The sequence below is a fragment of the Talaromyces rugulosus genome, chromosome II (genome assembly GCF_013368755.1).
Source record: "Talaromyces rugulosus chromosome II, complete sequence".
In the NCBI taxonomy this organism is placed as follows: Eukaryota; Fungi; Ascomycota; class Eurotiomycetes; order Eurotiales; family Trichocomaceae; genus Talaromyces; species Talaromyces rugulosus.
Genome location: NC_049562.1, coordinates 4275821 through 4293031, shown reverse-complemented (window position 1 = coordinate 4293031; position 17211 = coordinate 4275821). Strand labels below are relative to the sequence as shown.

The following is a 17211-nucleotide window of genomic DNA, read 5'->3' as shown; positions in this document are numbered from 1 at the left end:
GCCTAGAGTATGCAGAAATCGGATTTAGAGCAGCACTTTCGTCGGTATAGACCAAAATCTATGTCAATAGAAAGAAAGTGAAGAGATTTATAGTCCCTCCCCCAAAAAAGGAAATGAACGCTGACTGGGAAGTCCCACAATCAACGATTACGTACTCCAGCGGGCCGCAGGCTGCAACGAAAATAAGAACAATAATAGACCGTATCTCGGACTCCTTCCATAATGCGCCAAGCCACTAAGAACAAATAAGTACATTGCATCCCACTGTACTACATATGCTTGTAACAGCATGCTCGTAAATATACAAGAATAAAAAGTGACTAGCCGTCGCAATCGGCCAATCTTCTATACAGAGAGTGTATTTCAACCAGCGAGATGCCGGCCTATATACGGTCATTCGATGCACCCCAGGACCACATGCCCGAGCCTAAACCGGAGTAGAACTCCAGGTGCGATCCCAACGATGTCGTCAAATGCTCAGTGCTGTCCCACAGCTGCATAAATTCCTTTGGCGGGCGGTCTTGGAGGCCTGCGATGCCATTAACCGCCGAAGCTGGGTGCCCGTTCAACATGGGTGGGATTAATCCTCCTTGTCTTCGATCTTGTTGCGGTAACGTTCGCTCGACTATATCGAGCAATTGGCGCAAAAAGATATGGGCTCGCTGAGCAGCGGTGTGGTTTGCGCTCATTTGTCCGATCATCCGCATTCCCTCTTCCAAGTGAGAGAGCGCTTCTTTGTCGGTGTGAAATTCCGGATCAACCACGTGGGACGCAATTATAAGGATGGCGTTGAATACTAATCAATAATAATAAGTGAGTATTTAAATATCGAGAGGAAACAAGGGAATGTCATCTTACAGTAGTATAGGTTCCACCAGCTTGGACCAGCCGCTTTCTTTGTCCTATCGTGGCGGTGGCCCACAAGTCGAATTGTTTCCTCTGCTGTCCGCACACAAATCTGCCTGCTGTTCTGCATCATGCTGGCTCGAATACCGTCCAAAGGACGGATGATCTTTTCGCCATGGGAAAGTAGGCTGAGCGACATTACTACAGAGTGTCGATGAATGAGGATCCGGACCATATTGGCCCTCATGGCCAAGATCAGGCTTTGATCATCTTCGATCGTTTCCCGTTCATAAACTTTGAATGCTGCCGGAACTTGAGAAAACCACACTTCGTATAATTCATCCAGCTCGACCACCTTCTCCATTGGCGGGTCGACTAGTGCAGCTGCCATCTCCATGATTCTATACAGTTTCGCATTGTGTATGGAAAGAGTGACCGCCGATACGGTGGGTGTGGGGGGATACAAAAGCCGAGAATGCGTGATGTAGTTGTCGTCCAGATCTTCGGGCAGAGGGGTGGAAAACGTATTGGACGAGGTGGTCGTCGGGCGTCCGTAAATAGAGCAAAGGTGCTGATCAGTCGTATAGCAGGCATACCATAGACGTTTTCTTACTTCCTTCGTAATGCAGTCTGTGTTTTCAGGGGGCGGAAGGTGGAGTTCTAGTCCGTGAGCAATTCTGATGGCCAAGCCGAGAACGGTCCAGCATTCGTCGGGGAAGTTTGAGCTTTGGAGGTAACGTGCGCCTAACAGTAAGATTTGCACTTTTTCGATAGACCAATCATAAAACAAAGCCGGTCCAAGAAGCGCCATAGCACGGTCGTAGAGTTTCCGAGTGTGGATCGTTGAGGTTTCGACTCCAGTCCGTCGATGGGCAGTGGCGATGGCACAAATCATGTTAATGATGGCCAGTGTATAGGCATACTCGTGTCTCCGAGATCTTTCTGAGATGAATACTTGTTCGAATCGAGTGATTATCGATGGTAGGTGAAAAATTGGAGTTAACACGTAGTGAAAGTCAAAATATCTTTGGATAAGTTCGCGCGCATCAGGGGGTAAGTCATAAAGTTTGGTATCGGGCATCTCTCTGGACGGATCGCGAGGTGATGGAAAAAGCTGATTCGATGACTGGATTCTGTCAGGAGCACCTGGGTTCATGGCATTTAGAATCAGTTGAGTAAACGATATGGCGCCGCCATTGCCTCCCAGAAATAGCGATGGGCTTGCAGCCGTGATGGTTACTGCGCCCTGAACTGGCGGTAGTGGGTTTGAAGCCTTTGGCCATAGATCTCTTGGAGGCGACGAATCTTGGGTTTTTGGAAGAGGTAGTGTCCTGGCAATGTCGGGAATGAAGCGCTGCATAGTCTCTTGCTGCAGGTCTCTCAGCTGGGTCTCGTACTGCTTGACCTTATATTCTAGAGAGCGAATGTAGCTTCGAAAGATTAACAAAAAGACCATTCGGTCGACGGAGGATCAACTCACTCATAAGCACCAGTGGTCAGCCCTGAGGGCGAACTATCCGGAGCGTTCTTTGGGACGATATGATCACATTTTGTTTTGCGCATGCGACAGTTCGCGCACGCAATGGGAACGCGGCGACGTTTCTTTGATACTTTCGGAGCATCTTCTTGGGTCTCTGTCGGTGTCGTTGACAGGTTCTCCTGCGAAGATGCTCTGTTCTCATTTTGGTCCTCCATGACACTCATAGATTTGGGGGGGATATGAGATCAAAAAGAGCGAGAGACAGGACAAGACCAAAAATGCCGTTGACAGACTCAGTCAATGGGCATTCGACATGCAAAGACAACTTGCAATTCAATGAAGAAAAAGAATCACGAACCCCCCCATACCCGCGCTAGCTTTCGGGAATAATCACGGCTAGGAAGTCCACGATGGTAGCCCTGAACTGCACCCCGACGAGGGAAATAAAGGGGAGAAGAAGAAGAAAAAGATGACTACAAACTTAAAAAAGACAAACAACTCGCCATTGGCCCCTCGATCACGGTCGAGGAGAAGAAAGCGCCCTCTTTGAGTGTATCACCGAGGTGGCTCGCTAGGGCTGGGACTGAGACTGAGACTGTCCACGCGGCATGCGCAGCGAATGGGTATAGTGGATCGACAATATTCATGGGCAGTGCTAATAATCAGTCGGTAAAAAGGGACAATGCCGGTATCAGGTATCAGGTGGAGTATTTTTGGAGGCCAGCTGGTGGCAGTCTACCAGCGTAATGGCATTTCCATGGCGTCCTCGACCAATGTGCATGCAGTAATGGTTCCGGCAGGACAGCACAGCACGGTCAGACCCCAACTTGTGACAGACTTGTATTGGGCGATACGGTAACCGTGCTAAAAACAGCAGCATCCATCCAGCTGTAGTCGTGGGGAGAGAGATGGTGAACGATGGTTTTTTGTTGTTGCCTGGAGGCGAAACCTTTTCGGTGAAGTTCTCCACCCTCGAGAGCGCGTGCGAGGGCCAAGCATTGACAGCGGGGCCGATCGGCTGCCGCGCTAGGCCTAATATGGACCACAATATCCCCGTTGGGCGACCACGGCCCCGTTTCTGGTGTTTCCATTGGCCAGTTCAACGTAAAGCTAGCTGGTTATAGCGTTAGCGCCTTTTCATACTGGGGCCACTGCAGAAAGTCTAGCACGGACGCTAACCACATTGCGTTAGTTATCACTATTATCCGCTAGCGGCGATTACCTCGATTTTCTCGAGGAAGGTGCGACTGGCTGCGCGTGCTTTCCCCGGGAAACTCTTCCTGCCTCCTTCTCTCTTGCTGCATCTTGAGTCATCCTGTCTGAGATGGTGGTGATGATGGCCTTTGAGCACTACGGATGATCCGAATACATCGCCCGGATTAATTGACAATGTGGAACTGAAACATGGCTTGATCCTGATACTACAACTCGCAGCTGGCTTTCGGCGACCCGACATCTCCACTACACTATCCATCCACGTCTTCTCCGCTTTCGACTTTGTAGGCAGCAACCGAGCCTAACCACCGACTCGGGGAGGCTGATCATGGGCTACACGGCCATTGGCCCTCTCAATACGCTCGGGGAGTTAATCATGAGATGGGGATTTTGTGCCAAACGGCGCGCGGTGCATATGATCTAGCACAGAAACGGCAACTAATGACTTCCCTTTTTGTTGCTCTTCTCAGCACCCGATAGTCAGCTTGAGGAACCCAATCGAAGATACGGAGTATAAAGCCCAGCCCAATCTTGACTTTTTGTGGATTTCTCTACAGCTGTGCGGTCTAATGGGACAGCACCGAGAATGGCCGCTCCAGCTGAAAAGACTCCGTTGCGCATAGGAGTTGCTGGCGGAGGCATTGGCGGTTTGGTCGCCGCTCTCTCGTTTCGCCGATACGACAGCGATGGCGAGATCATCACCTTGCCTGCCGCCACCGACAGCAACATGCAGCAATGCTCGGTGCGTCGAGCCGACTTTCCGAAAAATTCTGCTTGCTACAATCGGAAGAACGACAAGCGGCTCAACTGTGGATCAACAAGCAGTGTTTCAGTTTCGGTATAACTCATCCAACTAGCCTCTTCTCCGTAATAATCCATGATGACAATGTCTATTATCAATTGTTACACAGGATATCAATGGAAAGGTGCTATTACATTTTGCCGACCGCACAACCTCAACCGCCGACTTTGTTATCGGCTGCGACGGTATACATTCTATCATCCGCTCGCAGTACATTGTCGACAAACCGCAATACAGTGGCCGCATAGCCTACCGCGGGCTTGTGCCAATCGATTCTATCAAGGGAGGGTTGCCGTTTCCGACATATTCCATGAGCTATCTAGGCAGTGATAAGCTTTTTTTAGTATATCCCATTAGTAAGAACAAGACATTGAATGTTGTCGCGTTCGTCACAGAGGACCAAACTACGCTCAGGGGCTTCAAGGAGAGCTAGGCCGCAACTAGAGACCGACAGGAGCTCGCCAGCAAGTTTTCCAATTTTAGTCCAACAGTGCGTTTCGTTATTGATCAGATGCCTGCACAACCCACAAAATGGCTATTGAATGATAGGGAGTGGATCCACCAGTGGACTTTTGCTGGAGGGAAGCTTGTTCTTCTTGGGGACGCTACTCATGCGGTAAGACATTCTCCACCCAATGGGATGTAGACCATCGACTAAAAGTTCTATTAGATGCTACCTCACCAAGGTAAATGGTCATGTATTGTATAGTACATTCAAAGACTGACTTCTTGACAGGGGCTGGGGCTGGGCAGTCAATTGAAGACGGTTATATACTCGGTCGCATCATCCAATACTATCTACGACAAGGAATTACGAGCGCAGGAAACGTCTCGCCCGACTAGCCAATTATATGAAATGCAGACCGACAAGATGACAGGGAAGAGTTACAATGACTGCTTACCCATTGTGAGAGAGTAGCTAAAAGACCGCATGAAATGAGTCTGGTTTGAGGACCTTGACGATGTATACGAAAAGGCAAGGGGAAGCCTGCTGTTAGAACTTCGAAGCTAGATCCATTACTTCTACATCAATATAATTTCTGCATTGATGCTAAATACAAATACAACTCCATCCTCAGCAAATATACCCATAAATACATATATAAATGTAGAAAGGAACTGGTTAGGGCTTTAGGGCGAGCATGACGTGATAGCGCGAGCGCTATCTCAACCCCCCGCACTCCCCTCCCCGCCCTACTCCGATATCAATTCATTCAATTCTTTTCTTCTCTCGCGCTCTCATCAGACCTGAAACACTCTTGCCCATATCCTAATAAACCGGTCCATTATAAATATATCTTTAAAATGCCTACTCTCAAGGCCGGCGACAGCTTCCCCTCGGACGTAGTCTTCTCGTGAGTCTGCCAGCCCTCGGTCTAATGGTTTTAGGCATGATGGATCTTTATATTGCGGAATTGTGCTAATATAGCTACAGCTACATTCCCTACACCGAGGAGAAGGGCGACATCACCGCGTGCGGTTTGCCCGTAGCATACAATGCCTCCAAAGAGTGGGCCGACAAGAAAGTCGTCGTTTTCGCTGTTCCGGGTGAGTTTTTCAATCCATCTACTTATATATCGATCCCTTATATGTGTAAAACGCGATTCTAATACTTTTTTTCCTTCAAAAGGAGCCTTCACTCCTACTTGTTCGGTGAGCCACTTGCCCGGCTACATCCAAAACCTGCCACAATTCAAGGCCAAGGGCGTTGACGTCGTGGCCGTTGTGGCATACAACGATCCTTTTGTCATGAGCGCATGGGGCAAGGCGAACAAGATTACTGACGACTCCATTGTGGGTTTTCTCTCTCTTTCTTCTTCTCCTTGAGTTTGTGGCTTAGAGAATGTGCTCATTGTATACGTGTGAAGCTGTTCTTGTCGGACCTCGATGCCAAATTCTCCAAGAGCATCGACTGGGCAGACGCCGCCTCAGGCCGCACCGGACGCTATGCTCTGGTTATCGACCACGGCAAGGTTACATATGCCGATATTGAAACCGAGAGAGGTGCTCTCAAGGTGAGTTTTAAACCTAACCCCCAAGGTTTCTCTGGCAGAAAACTTGTGTTTTTTTAATCAACGTTACTAATCGGGCATATTCCTTGAAGAAATCTGGTGCAGACACTGTTCTTGCTTCTCTGTGAAGCGTATGAATCTTGGCACTAGGAGTCAGAGAGTACTGTGTCAAAACCGAACCTAGAAATAGAACCGTGAATTAGTACTGAGATGGGACATGTTCATATGAAAATTTACATCATTCATTGTGACCCATTGAGATCCGTGGAAGATAAAGTAGATCGGCCAATTCAACACCGAATCTGCTTTCAATAGTAGTTAACATTGACTACTAAGTACTAAGGTGTACAATAATAATTGTGCTATTTTTACCTCTGGACGAACCCCATGGTCCGTGCGTTCTCCGCAAGCTGTCCCTTTCCGCAGTTGTCATCCCCCGCGACTTGCGCGAGCTGCAACTCTCCCTCGAGAACTGTGTCGCAACGAATCCCGCTGGCCGGAAATATATCAAAATCAAGAAGTCTGAGCTGAAGTGAAAAGCGAACAGTTAGCCAACCCCAAAAATAAAAATGGCGGACGACGAGGAAAAGGCCAAGGCCGAGAAGCTCGCCGCTGCCCGGAAGCGCGTGAGTTGCATTTATTACCCCTGGAGGCGTGATTCTTTGTTTTACTAACAGACAAACCTTATTTCTGGATAGGTCGCTCAAATGCAGAAGCAAAAGGGTAAAAAGACAGGCAAGAAAGTTGCAGCTGGCGAGACCGCCGGCAAGGATGAGGGTGCTGCTGCTGCTACTACGAAACCGGATGACAGCGCCGGAGACAAGCCAGATAAGGAACCAACCGAACTCGAAGCTGAAAAGGAGCCAGAACCCGAGAAAACAGATGAGAAGGAGGAAGCTGCAGAAAAGGAAGTTGAATCGCCAACTGAGCCTATGCCGGACGCGCCAACCTCGCCTGGGCCAGAAGCCAGCCCTGGCGAGGTCGTCGCAGCACTACCAACCCGTGGGCTACACGCACGACAGCCCTCGCTATCAATGCAATCGAAGAGACGATCCTCTTCATTCCGAACGTCAGTCTCAACAACGGTTTCGCCAGTGGCCGGGATGAAATCACCTCCACCGCTTCCACCATTAGCTCCAGACAGTGAGCAAGTCCACGAGGTGTTTCGCAGACAAGCCGCCCGCGTGGAGGAACTCGAGAAGGAGAACAAGAAGTTGGAAAAGGATCTTGATGATGCCAATTCAAGGAGGCAAAAGTCAGAGAACGAGCTTGAGGATATCCGGGAATCCAGTGTTGAAGTGGTCGAATTGAAAGATCGCTTAGACAAGGCGGAAAAGCAGGTCGCCGAGATAGAGTCACTGGTATACTACCCCCCCCCCCCCCCCCCCCCCCCCCCCTTTGAGTTTTTGTTGTTTTCTTTCTTATCTGACATTATGACCTTTAGAGGACAGAGATTGCCTCCCTACAGCGACAAAATTCTCTTCTGCAATCCAAAACCCACCGAGCAACCGCCGCCGGCCATGCGGAATCACCGCAGTCAGAGCTTGTACAAGAGCTGGAATCCAAGTCGTCTACTATCGAAGCCATGGAGCTTGAAATTTCGAATCTACGTGCCCAGCTCTCCTCGGAATCAACATCAAGCAACGGCTATCAAGGCCAGATAACAGCTTTGGAGGAGAAGCTTTCTCAGAGTGAAATTGCCCTTGAAAAGTCACAACAAGAGCTCGTAGATACCAAACAGTCGCTTTCCCGAGCATCTGAGAAGGCAATGAAAGAAGGCGTTGACAAAACAAGCTCGGAAACATTAATCAAGAACCTTAGGCGGGAAATAGAAGAGCTACAAGAGGCAAAGACCATATCTGAAAAGAGAGCCGACACTTTGGACAAGAAATTACAGGCTCTCGGTAACCTACACAAGGAGTCTGAGACTCGACATCAAACGCGACTCAAGGACCACGAGAAAATGGAAAAGGAACTGGCGATTTTGAAGAAGAAACTCGCTAGCGTGGAAAACGAGAACCTTCGATTACGAGAAGACAAAGAGCGAAGCAAAAAGCGAGAAGCCGGGGTTGAAGGAAATGAGAGCTTGGATGAGCTTGAAGATGAAGAGCGCGCCCAATTGGAGCGCAGGGTGCGCGAACTCGAAGGCGAGAACTTTGATTTACGAAGGGGGGCCTGGAAAGAAAGGAGAAAGGAGCTTGGAGAAGAAGAGGGGGAGGAAGAGTTTGAGACGTCTACCAGCCCGGGGAATACCTTTGACGAGGTCGATCTGGTCGGAGGTGCTCCCAATCATTCACGGCGCAGGAGCCTCATGATGCAGAACCGCTCGCAACAGCAACAGCATTCTTCTTTTGCTACAGTGATCTCGAGTGGCCTGGCAGCTTTTACTGGCAACAACGCCAACAGCAACAACACCCGGGAACGACAGGCCTCTATCCAAAACCACCCTCCGGCCGCGCGAGGCAGCCTTGAATTGCTCGCCGAGGAGGACAACGACGAGTTTGACGAGGACGCCTTTGCCCGCGCACAGGCGGAAGAAGAAGCGCGCAAACGAGTCGAATGGGCGCGCGAGGTGAAACGAAAACTACGAAACTGGAATGGATGGCGCCTCGATCTGGTCGACAGTCGGGCTGGTGCAGAGGGGGCGGGCGTAGCACTGGGGGAGATTTTTGAAGTGTAACCAGACAAATGTATTATTATAGTATAGTATAGCGTAGCCTAGTGAGTTTATTGCAATGACAAATTATGACCTTGATTATTAGACCTCATTGAAATGCACAGAGAGGTATAGTTCTCCTTGTCCTTGGCGGATGAAACAGCAGCCTTCCTGATCGGGCTGGCTCCGAAGGAATTCGGAAAGCTGGCCTCTCCGCACTCTCTCTGCGTCTGGCCCGCCGCTTCTTCGCCCTCTGCTTTTTTGCGCTGCTTGCCGGTCTGCGATTCCCAATTGACCTGTATGCAGGTGATGTGTTCTTAGCTGAATACATGTTCATTCTTTTTCTTTTCTTTTCATGACAACATTCTAGTATAGTTGCGTGGATTCCCGCCGTCGCGATGAACGGCTTCTCAGGGCACGGCCTCGACGAGGATGCATTCGGGGAGAAAGCAAGCGGTAGCACCGCTGGCTTCAGGACATTTGACGCCTTTCGTACGTTTGGCTCTTGTTTTGTTTTGTCTCTCTTCTTACTTTCAATTCCATCCTCAATCGCGCTTCTTCAACGCAAGTAAACAGGCTGATAGTTGTACCTCTAGCCAAAACCAAAGCGAGTTACGTTACCCCGACACGCCGCGGAGGACAGTGGACGGTGTTTATCTATACTGTCTGCACGATTCTATCGCTCGGAGAGCTGTTGAAATGGTACCGGGGCACAGAAAACCAGCACTTCAGCGTCGAAAAGGGCGTGTCACGCGATCTGCAGATGAATCTCGACATGGTCGTCCACATGCCCTGCATGGATCTCCAAATCAATGTGCAAGACGCCTCGGGCGATCATATCATGGCTGGCATGCTACTCACAAAGGACAACACGAATTGGGAGCTGTGGAACAACAAACTGAACCAGATCTCCTCTGGTGAGCACGAGTATCAGACTCTCAACGCTGAGGATAACAATCGGCTGTTGGCCCAAGAGGAAGACATGCACGCCCACCATGTCATCCAGCATGTGCGCCGGAACCCGCGCAGAAAGTTCCCCAGAACCCCCAGGTTGAGTGGGAAGTACCCCGCAGACTCTTGTCGCATTTATGGTAGCTTGGAAGGGAACAAGGTCCAGGGAGACTTTCACGTAACAGTGAGTGACTCTATTCTCCGGTTGATTTGTTTGGGACGGGGCTGACTGTATCGCTATAGGCGCGAGGACATGGATATAGTGACATTTTACAACATCTCGATGTAAGTTTAAACTCTCAGCCTTTTGACTTTCATTTCAATTCTAACCGGCGATATAGCATGCAAAATTCAATTTCTCGCACATGATTACCGAGCTGTCCTTTGGACCACACTATCCTTCTCTACTCAACCCGCTCGACAAAACCATATCAACCACCGAAACCCACTACTATAAATACCAGTACTTCCTCAACATCGTGCCGACCATCTACTCTCGAAGCAACAACGCTGTTGAAAAATACACGGCCAACCCGGCCCTGGCTTTCAAAAAGGCCAAAAACACCATCTTCACAAACCAGTACTCGGCCACGAGCCAATCTCTCGCTTTACCCGAGAACCCTTGGAACTCCCCGGGCGTTTTCTTCAAGTACAACATCGAGCCCGTCCTGTTGTTTGTCAACGAGGAGCGCGGCAGCTTTTTGGCTTTGCTGGTGCGTCTCGTCAACGTCGTCTCGGGAGTGATTGTCACTGGTGGATGGCTCTTTCAGTTGTCTTCCTGGGCGATGGAATTTGTTAGACGGCGAACACGTCGGTCAGAGGGTGTGTTGAACGGACGCACACACTCGGCCTACGACGAGTGATTTGGCTATGTTTCTCTCTCTCTCTCTCTCTCTCTCTCTCTCTCCATTTCGTTTACTACTGCATGGCTTTTTAACATTTGTGTTTTTTTCTTGTATCTCTTGGATCCGGAGTTTTATATATTAGTTTGTAACATTGTTCTTAGAAAACTGATACCATATTTTGATTCAATCTGGACTATCGTACATCATTTTTGACCAGTAACATCAATTGATGAATATTGTTGATATATGAATTCAAATGTTTAACCAATTCGATGTTGATCAATTGATATAAAGTCCAGGGGTCAAGTCTACGAAAGCAGTGACTTTATATATCAATAGCAATGATGTCTAAATCGCTACTGCAAAGACAAAGAATAAAAATGTTACTAGAATCATACTTGAATTGTATCAAGAAGTAGGGGGAAAAAGAGCAAATTCAAATAGGTAGATACATGCAACACTGACAGACACACACTCCCAACTATCCAAGCCATGCTTCATAGGTTACAACAACAATATTTTGAACCACGGGTCATAACATCAGCATCAAACAAGAACCAAAAAAAAAGAGAAGAAGAAACATAAAATCTGACAAATCATTTCATGGGAGGGGGGAATAGAAAAAAAAATGCTAAAAAAGGTCGATGGGGGGGTATTTGATGGTGAACTTGGCCCTGTCACCAATGATTGAACGGCGAGCACTCAACGAGGCCAAAAAAAAGAGACAACCAAAAACATGCCAACATGTCTATGCTGCTAGGAATGATGATATAAGGGCGCAACAACAACAAGAAAAAGGAAAATTATTATTATAATATAGAGGCGTATTTATACAGCATCATCTATCGTGACTTTTGCCTTGGTCATAATCAAATTGAGGTCGTTCACTTGTTCGACAAGCTCGTAGCTGCAGCTGCCGCTGCCATATTGCCACTGGGGTTTCTGCGTGGCAATGCCGAGCTGGTGTTATATGTTCCACTATTGGAAATTCGTTTTCCGGCGGTAGGCTGAAGGTTATTGGTAGTTGAGATTCGCTTAGGAGCTAACTTCACCGGGGAGCTGCTTGTGTTTTTGGAGGGAGATGCGTGTTTGAAACTTGCTGGAGGGTCCGGCAGCGGCCGTACTCCCCCGGTGGTAAGCCGCTTTGAGGAGGCGTTAGTACTTGACAAGTATGTCCGAGGACGAGGCGCGGCTTTGATTCCGGTAATGAACTCATGATTCAATGCGTCGTTGGGGTTGAGACGACGGTTTGGATCCCATCGGAGACATCTGGAAACGAAATCCAAGAATGCATCATCGTCACATTTCAAGGCTTGTCTCAAGTCCTTGGAGCTTGGTCGACGTCTGCGGCCCTTTGACGACACGGTCAAGCGAGGCTTGCCCATTGAATCGAAAAACAGCTTTTTGCGGGTGCTTTTGTCAATCAAATGTTTTTCCGGGGGGCCGAATATCTCCATGATACATGCTAGCTGTTCTTGTTCATTTTCTCCGGGGAAAATAGGATAGCCGGTGAAAAGTTCGGCGAGGATGCAACCCAAACTCCACATATCGATAGGTATCCCATACGACATCCCTAGGATGACTTCAGGTGAACGGTAGAATCTACTCTGGATATAAGTGTAGACCTTTTCGTGCTCGAAGCAGCTAGATCCAAAGTCGATAACCTTAATCTCAGACCGCATTGGATGAGCAAGCAGGACATTTTCAGGTTTCAAATCGCAATGTATGACTTTCTTCGACTGGAGAAGCACAAGAGTACTAAGCATCTGTTTGGTGAATTGGCGAATGAGCTTCACAGAAAAGCCCTTGAAGTGGTGTGCCTTGATGAACTCATACAAGTTCATGCCCAAAAGTTCGCTAGATATGCATAAATGCCCGCGGAAGTAGAAGCTTTGCGTGAATCGTAGAACACTATGTTTGCGCTCGGGGTCCTGTAATATCCATGATTAGTTTCAACTCGTAGTTTTTCAAGGCTGTTGCATTAAACTCACCCATTCTTTCAGCTTTTGCAGGATGTTGACCTCGACCAACGCCTGCTGATGGAACCTCTTCTTGTTGCGAATAATCTTCACGGCTACCAGCTTACCCGTTTTATGGTCAACACACCGAACGACCTGGCCGAAGCTACCCTTGCCCAATAAATCGACCACTTCGTATCGGTAGGCTAGGTGGTCACCAATAACGATTTGATAGTCACCTCGATCATCGTCGTATCCAAAATTTGCATTCTGAGATTTCAGGTCACCCACGTGCTTCTTAGCCTTTTGCGTTCCACAGAAATAGATATCTTTGAAATCAATGATTTCACCGCGTTCAAAGATATTGAGGGTAGCCATCTTTAGTGCTTGTGCAGCACCAACACGCTCTTTCGGACAGGCCCTCCGGTGCAATTCATCCAATTCCTTAGCTGCGATTTCAGTGTCTTTCCTCTTGCTTCCAAGCCTGCGCATTTCCTCATCAGCAATAGACTCGTCCGTGATTGGACTCTGATCTGTGGAACGTGCTTTCAATGACGCATTGGATTTGGCGGAACTGATGATCTTGTGGACTGGTGACAGAATAGATGATGATTGACGGCCGTGACTTGCTGGGTCTGTTTCACCTGGGTCCGTAACTATCGGACTCGGCAAAGTCACCGAGTTGGAGTCGTTGCTATAGTCGGATTGCTTTGCATTTAGGCTAGAAACTGACGACTTGCGCCGGGTGATCAAGTAGGCAGGCTTCAGAGCAGGGCTTGTGCGCGTAGTAACCGATGAGAGGCCATTCCAAGTAGCAGATGCTGGAAGCCGAGGGGGTGGCATATTATCATATTTGGCCATGTTTGTTTTGGTGTCAGATATCAATTGAGGTTTTGATATGCTGTGCCTGAGAGTCGTAGTAGGAACCTTGCTTTTGGACATGGTACTAGTCTTTTCAGGATCTGGAGTACTTGAAAGGCGGCTTCCAGATTCGGTATTGAAAGAAAAGACAGATGATTGCGTTTGAGGTCTGGGACCAGTCAACCTGCCGGTTTGTTGGGAGCTCTGAGAGTAGTCCTCGCTATTCTTGTGACGCATATAGCTGTAATCACCGCTGGTTTTGGGCAGGGAGGAGGATATATAGGGCGACATATTCCGCTTACTGGAAGGCATTTCCAATGGAACGATAGCACTGGAGCTGCTAGGGGCTCGTAACGTCGAAGAGTTCGAGGTACTAACCAGAAAATGTGAGGTGCTGCTACGTGGCAATTGAAGAGGTTCCATATCGGCATCGTCCGCACCGAAAAAGTATGCCTTGGAAGCTGTCAATGGGGTACTGGGTGTCTTTGCCATATTTCCACGTTGAGGAGTGGATGGATTCAGTTCTTCCCTGGTCGGACCATCCCTCAAGGCATCAATTTTCGCGGCCATAGGCGTGCTCAGTGGCAGTAGGTTCAACGGAGGTAGTTTCAAAGCCTGCAGACCCTTGCGGCCCAGAGAAGTCTGTTGTTTTCCCTTGGTTTCCGGGGTTTTAGTTCCCACCATACGAGATCCATTGTGCACGGAACTGTCCTGGCTATTATTGGTAACCGCAGACGGACCGCTGGAATCAGAGCCACGTCTCGAATCTGAACTAGCGAGTCCGGCATCAGGTGGGAAGCTTGATTTTCGAAAGCTTGGAGGGAAAAGGGCGTCGAACTCAGTTTTTGGCGACTCGTAGGCTTTGGGAATAGCCGGAACTGGCGGAACTTCTTCCTCAGAGGCGCCGTTTGATGCCTCTGTGCGAGGCTTTGGCGTAGGTAGTCGTGACGAAGAAAATGTTTGAGAGAGACGCGGTTGCAGTGAGCCGCTAGAGTTGCGAACAGAATTGTAGCTCGTACTTGAAGATAGTGACATGCCCGAACTATACGACTTGCGGTTAGGGTCTGGAGTCGTTCGTGAAGAGGAAGGAGTATCGGCTTTTCTAGGGATCATGGAAGGTGATTGAGATGACCGTGGGCGCAAAGTAGGAGCAGGATCGGCCGGTAGACTCTGTGGAGCAGGGGGTGTAAATGGAACAGGCGGCGCTGGCGGCATCATGGACATGCGCTTCATTCTCCGAGCATCGGTCGGGCTGATTGTACGAGCGCCAAGTCCAGTTGCATGAGGCATACTGGACAAACGCTTGGATGAAGAAGATGTGGGCGTAGTCGCGCCTGTCGGGTTATTCTTGGAGGGAGTGAGCAGGCCATTCGTTGAGCTATCGATGGTAGGAGTAGATAGCTGTTCCTGGGGCAGGCGTTCCCTGGACGGCGGTTGTAGGGATTTTGCTTTGAATGAGCGCGTGCTGAGGAGGAATCCGGCCTCCTCTCTGCCATTAGCCTCATTGTTACGCGTCCTAACACGGGTAGACAAATCAGCTCTCGTGCTGTCGACACTGGGTCTGCGAGTCGAAAAGCTGGGGCGGCGCTTTGACATAGTATCGCTCGAGGTATCCAGTGTCAACACACCGGGCCCTATCGATTTCCTCGGCGGACGAATAGGCAGCGAGGTAGACGATGATGGCGGAATATGGCTCTGGCGGCGGGCTCTAGACGAAGGCGCGGGAGGAGGCGGCATCATGGTGTTTGTGACAGGAGCTTGTCCAGTGAGGCGATTTGTATCGCTCTGCTGCCGAATGGAGTTGGACCTGGTTGTCCTCGTTGCTCCTTCTGGCCTGGACCATGTGCTGGCTGTACGAGGTGTCGGCGTCTTGTTGGCGTAACTGGGGGTGCTTCCAAGGCCAGGCATTGGGAAGTTGTTTAAGCTCGGGTCGTCTAGAATGCTGTTGTGAAAATCGTCAAAACTAATCGGCGCCAAGAATTCAGGGCCATCGGAAGAGGTTTGATTGATGCCATACTTGGTCGAGTTGCTGGTGGTAGATGCTCCAAAGCTCATCCGAGAGTTCGTGCTACTAACAGAGGGATTTCGTATCGACTCATTCGTTGTATCGATGGAGGAATTGCCCGAGTGAATGGAACCTGCACGAGGCCTATGAGAGATGAGACGTTAGCTTGTCTATGGATTTTTCCCAGAGAGCAGACTACTTACCCCCGAGGTGCGGCTACAGTGGATTCTCGAATCGAGTGTCTCCTTCTTCCCATAGCATTAATACGCGTGTCAGTCACGCTTCTTGGTATTGAGGGAGCTCTTGATCCATAGGCAGGCGTTGTATCAGCGGCCGGGGCCACCTTTTGTAGTCGTTTTCGCCCGGGGGCATCTATGGGTCACACGACAGGTGAGCAAAATTGCGAGCAGCCAGATTCTGAGCTACTACTCACCTCCTGGGACAGAATCGTCATTGCGGGAAGAGTTCGAGGTCCGTGAGGATAGTCCCCTAGAATGGGCAGCTCCACTGGTTTGATGGGTGGTCATCTTTGCAGACAGAGCACCGTCGTCGGAGAGGAGATTGCGAAAAGGGCGTCTCCGAGGGGAGACAAGACTCCCGTCCCTCGAGGATGCCGGAAAGCTAGGGAAATTGCGATGGCATCAAACGTATATTGTTATGCTTTCCGATAAAGCTATACTGGCCCACAGCGTCGCGACCTCACTGTCTGCTATGTGTCCATCGCGGGGAAGGAGGAAAGACCTGTCCGGGGCCCCGATCATGCGGCTGGTGTGATTGTCGAGGGATGCGAAGGGGGAGTTATTTATGGCGATAGATGATGGATTGGCGAGAAGAAAACGGTGGTGAGAAAGAGAGAAGAGGTGAGACGCGAGGCTCGCAGCAATTGCGCGGGCTCTTGCCTGGTCCGGCGACTGCGTCTTCGCCTGGGAAGCAACTCTGCGGCTTCGAGAATGCACACGCGCTGAATTATACCGACACTCACTCACACGTACACGCTCAGACACACATACACGCACAGCCAAACAACAGGGGAGGAGAAAACAGCTGGTGGTGGTTGAAAGGGAAAAAAAGGCGGACGATGGAGTCGGCGCAGGGGAACGAATGAAGTCGGCAGAATACGTTCTGTAGCTAACCCGCTTCGTCGCAGCCGCTGCAGAGCCTGTCTATATGGCTATTTATTATTGCTGCGAATATTATTATTACTGTGGCTTCTGCGGCCTAAGAAGCCAGCTAATGAACTAGCTGGCTCACTAATTAGCTACAGAGACTAGCAGTTGGTATCTGTCTGACTCTGCTGGCGACTGTTTTGCCCCTGGATCATCAACACCAGCCTGCGCGCTAACTGCCACCTATCTCGAAGCGGAATAATCGCCCACAGCCGATTGCCATTCTTCGTGCTGTCGACTCCATCGTAGTGAGTCAGTACACTTGGGGTTTTCTCTATTCATCGGCAATTATGGCATATACATGCACAGAGTGCATTCCTAGAGGAGTTCTTACCGAGGAACTTCAATTCTGATCTTCTATGGCCAAGCATCCGCAATAGAAGAATAGCAGTGATCAGTAACCACACTGCACAG

At 49.4% G+C, this 17211-nt stretch overlaps 4 protein-coding genes across 4 annotated transcripts; 2 read left to right on the top strand and 2 right to left on the bottom strand.

The window, feature by feature from the left end:
- Window positions 1-383: 383 nt before the first annotated feature.
- On the bottom strand, window positions 384-2541 carry TRUGW13939_03942 (uncharacterized protein; the record flags this gene model as incomplete). Its single annotated transcript, XM_035487120.1, has 3 exons — window positions 384-796; window positions 859-2276; window positions 2327-2541. 3 exons carry the CDS (start codon window positions 2539-2541, stop codon window positions 384-386), a joined length of 2046 nt encoding a protein of 681 aa, XP_035343013.1.
- Window positions 2542-4268: 1727 nt separating this feature from the next.
- On the top strand, window positions 4269-6415 carry TRUGW13939_03941 (uncharacterized protein; the record flags this gene model as incomplete). Its single annotated transcript, XM_035487119.1, has 8 exons — window positions 4269-4379; window positions 4453-4727; window positions 4788-4959; window positions 5014-5029; window positions 5590-5698; window positions 5779-5891; window positions 5974-6137; window positions 6212-6415. 8 exons carry the CDS (start codon window positions 4269-4271, stop codon window positions 6413-6415), a joined length of 1164 nt encoding a protein of 387 aa, XP_035343012.1.
- Window positions 6416-6924: 509 nt separating this feature from the next.
- On the top strand, window positions 6925-10825 carry TRUGW13939_03940 (uncharacterized protein; the record flags this gene model as incomplete). Its single annotated transcript, XM_035487118.1, has 7 exons — window positions 6925-6981; window positions 7054-7716; window positions 7800-8988; window positions 9387-9503; window positions 9608-10146; window positions 10206-10247; window positions 10304-10825. The coding sequence occupies 7 exons, from the start codon at window positions 6925-6927 to the stop codon at window positions 10823-10825; spliced, it is 3129 nt and encodes a 1042-aa protein (XP_035343011.1).
- Window positions 10826-11691: 866 nt separating this feature from the next.
- TRUGW13939_03939 (uncharacterized protein) lies at window positions 11692-16158 on the bottom strand (the record flags this gene model as incomplete). The annotated part of the gene is made up of 4 exons (XM_035487117.1): window positions 11692-12738; window positions 12799-15775; window positions 15835-16003; window positions 16065-16158. 4 exons carry the CDS (start codon window positions 16156-16158, stop codon window positions 11692-11694), a joined length of 4287 nt encoding a protein of 1428 aa, XP_035343010.1.
- Window positions 16159-17211: the final 1053 nt, after the last annotated feature.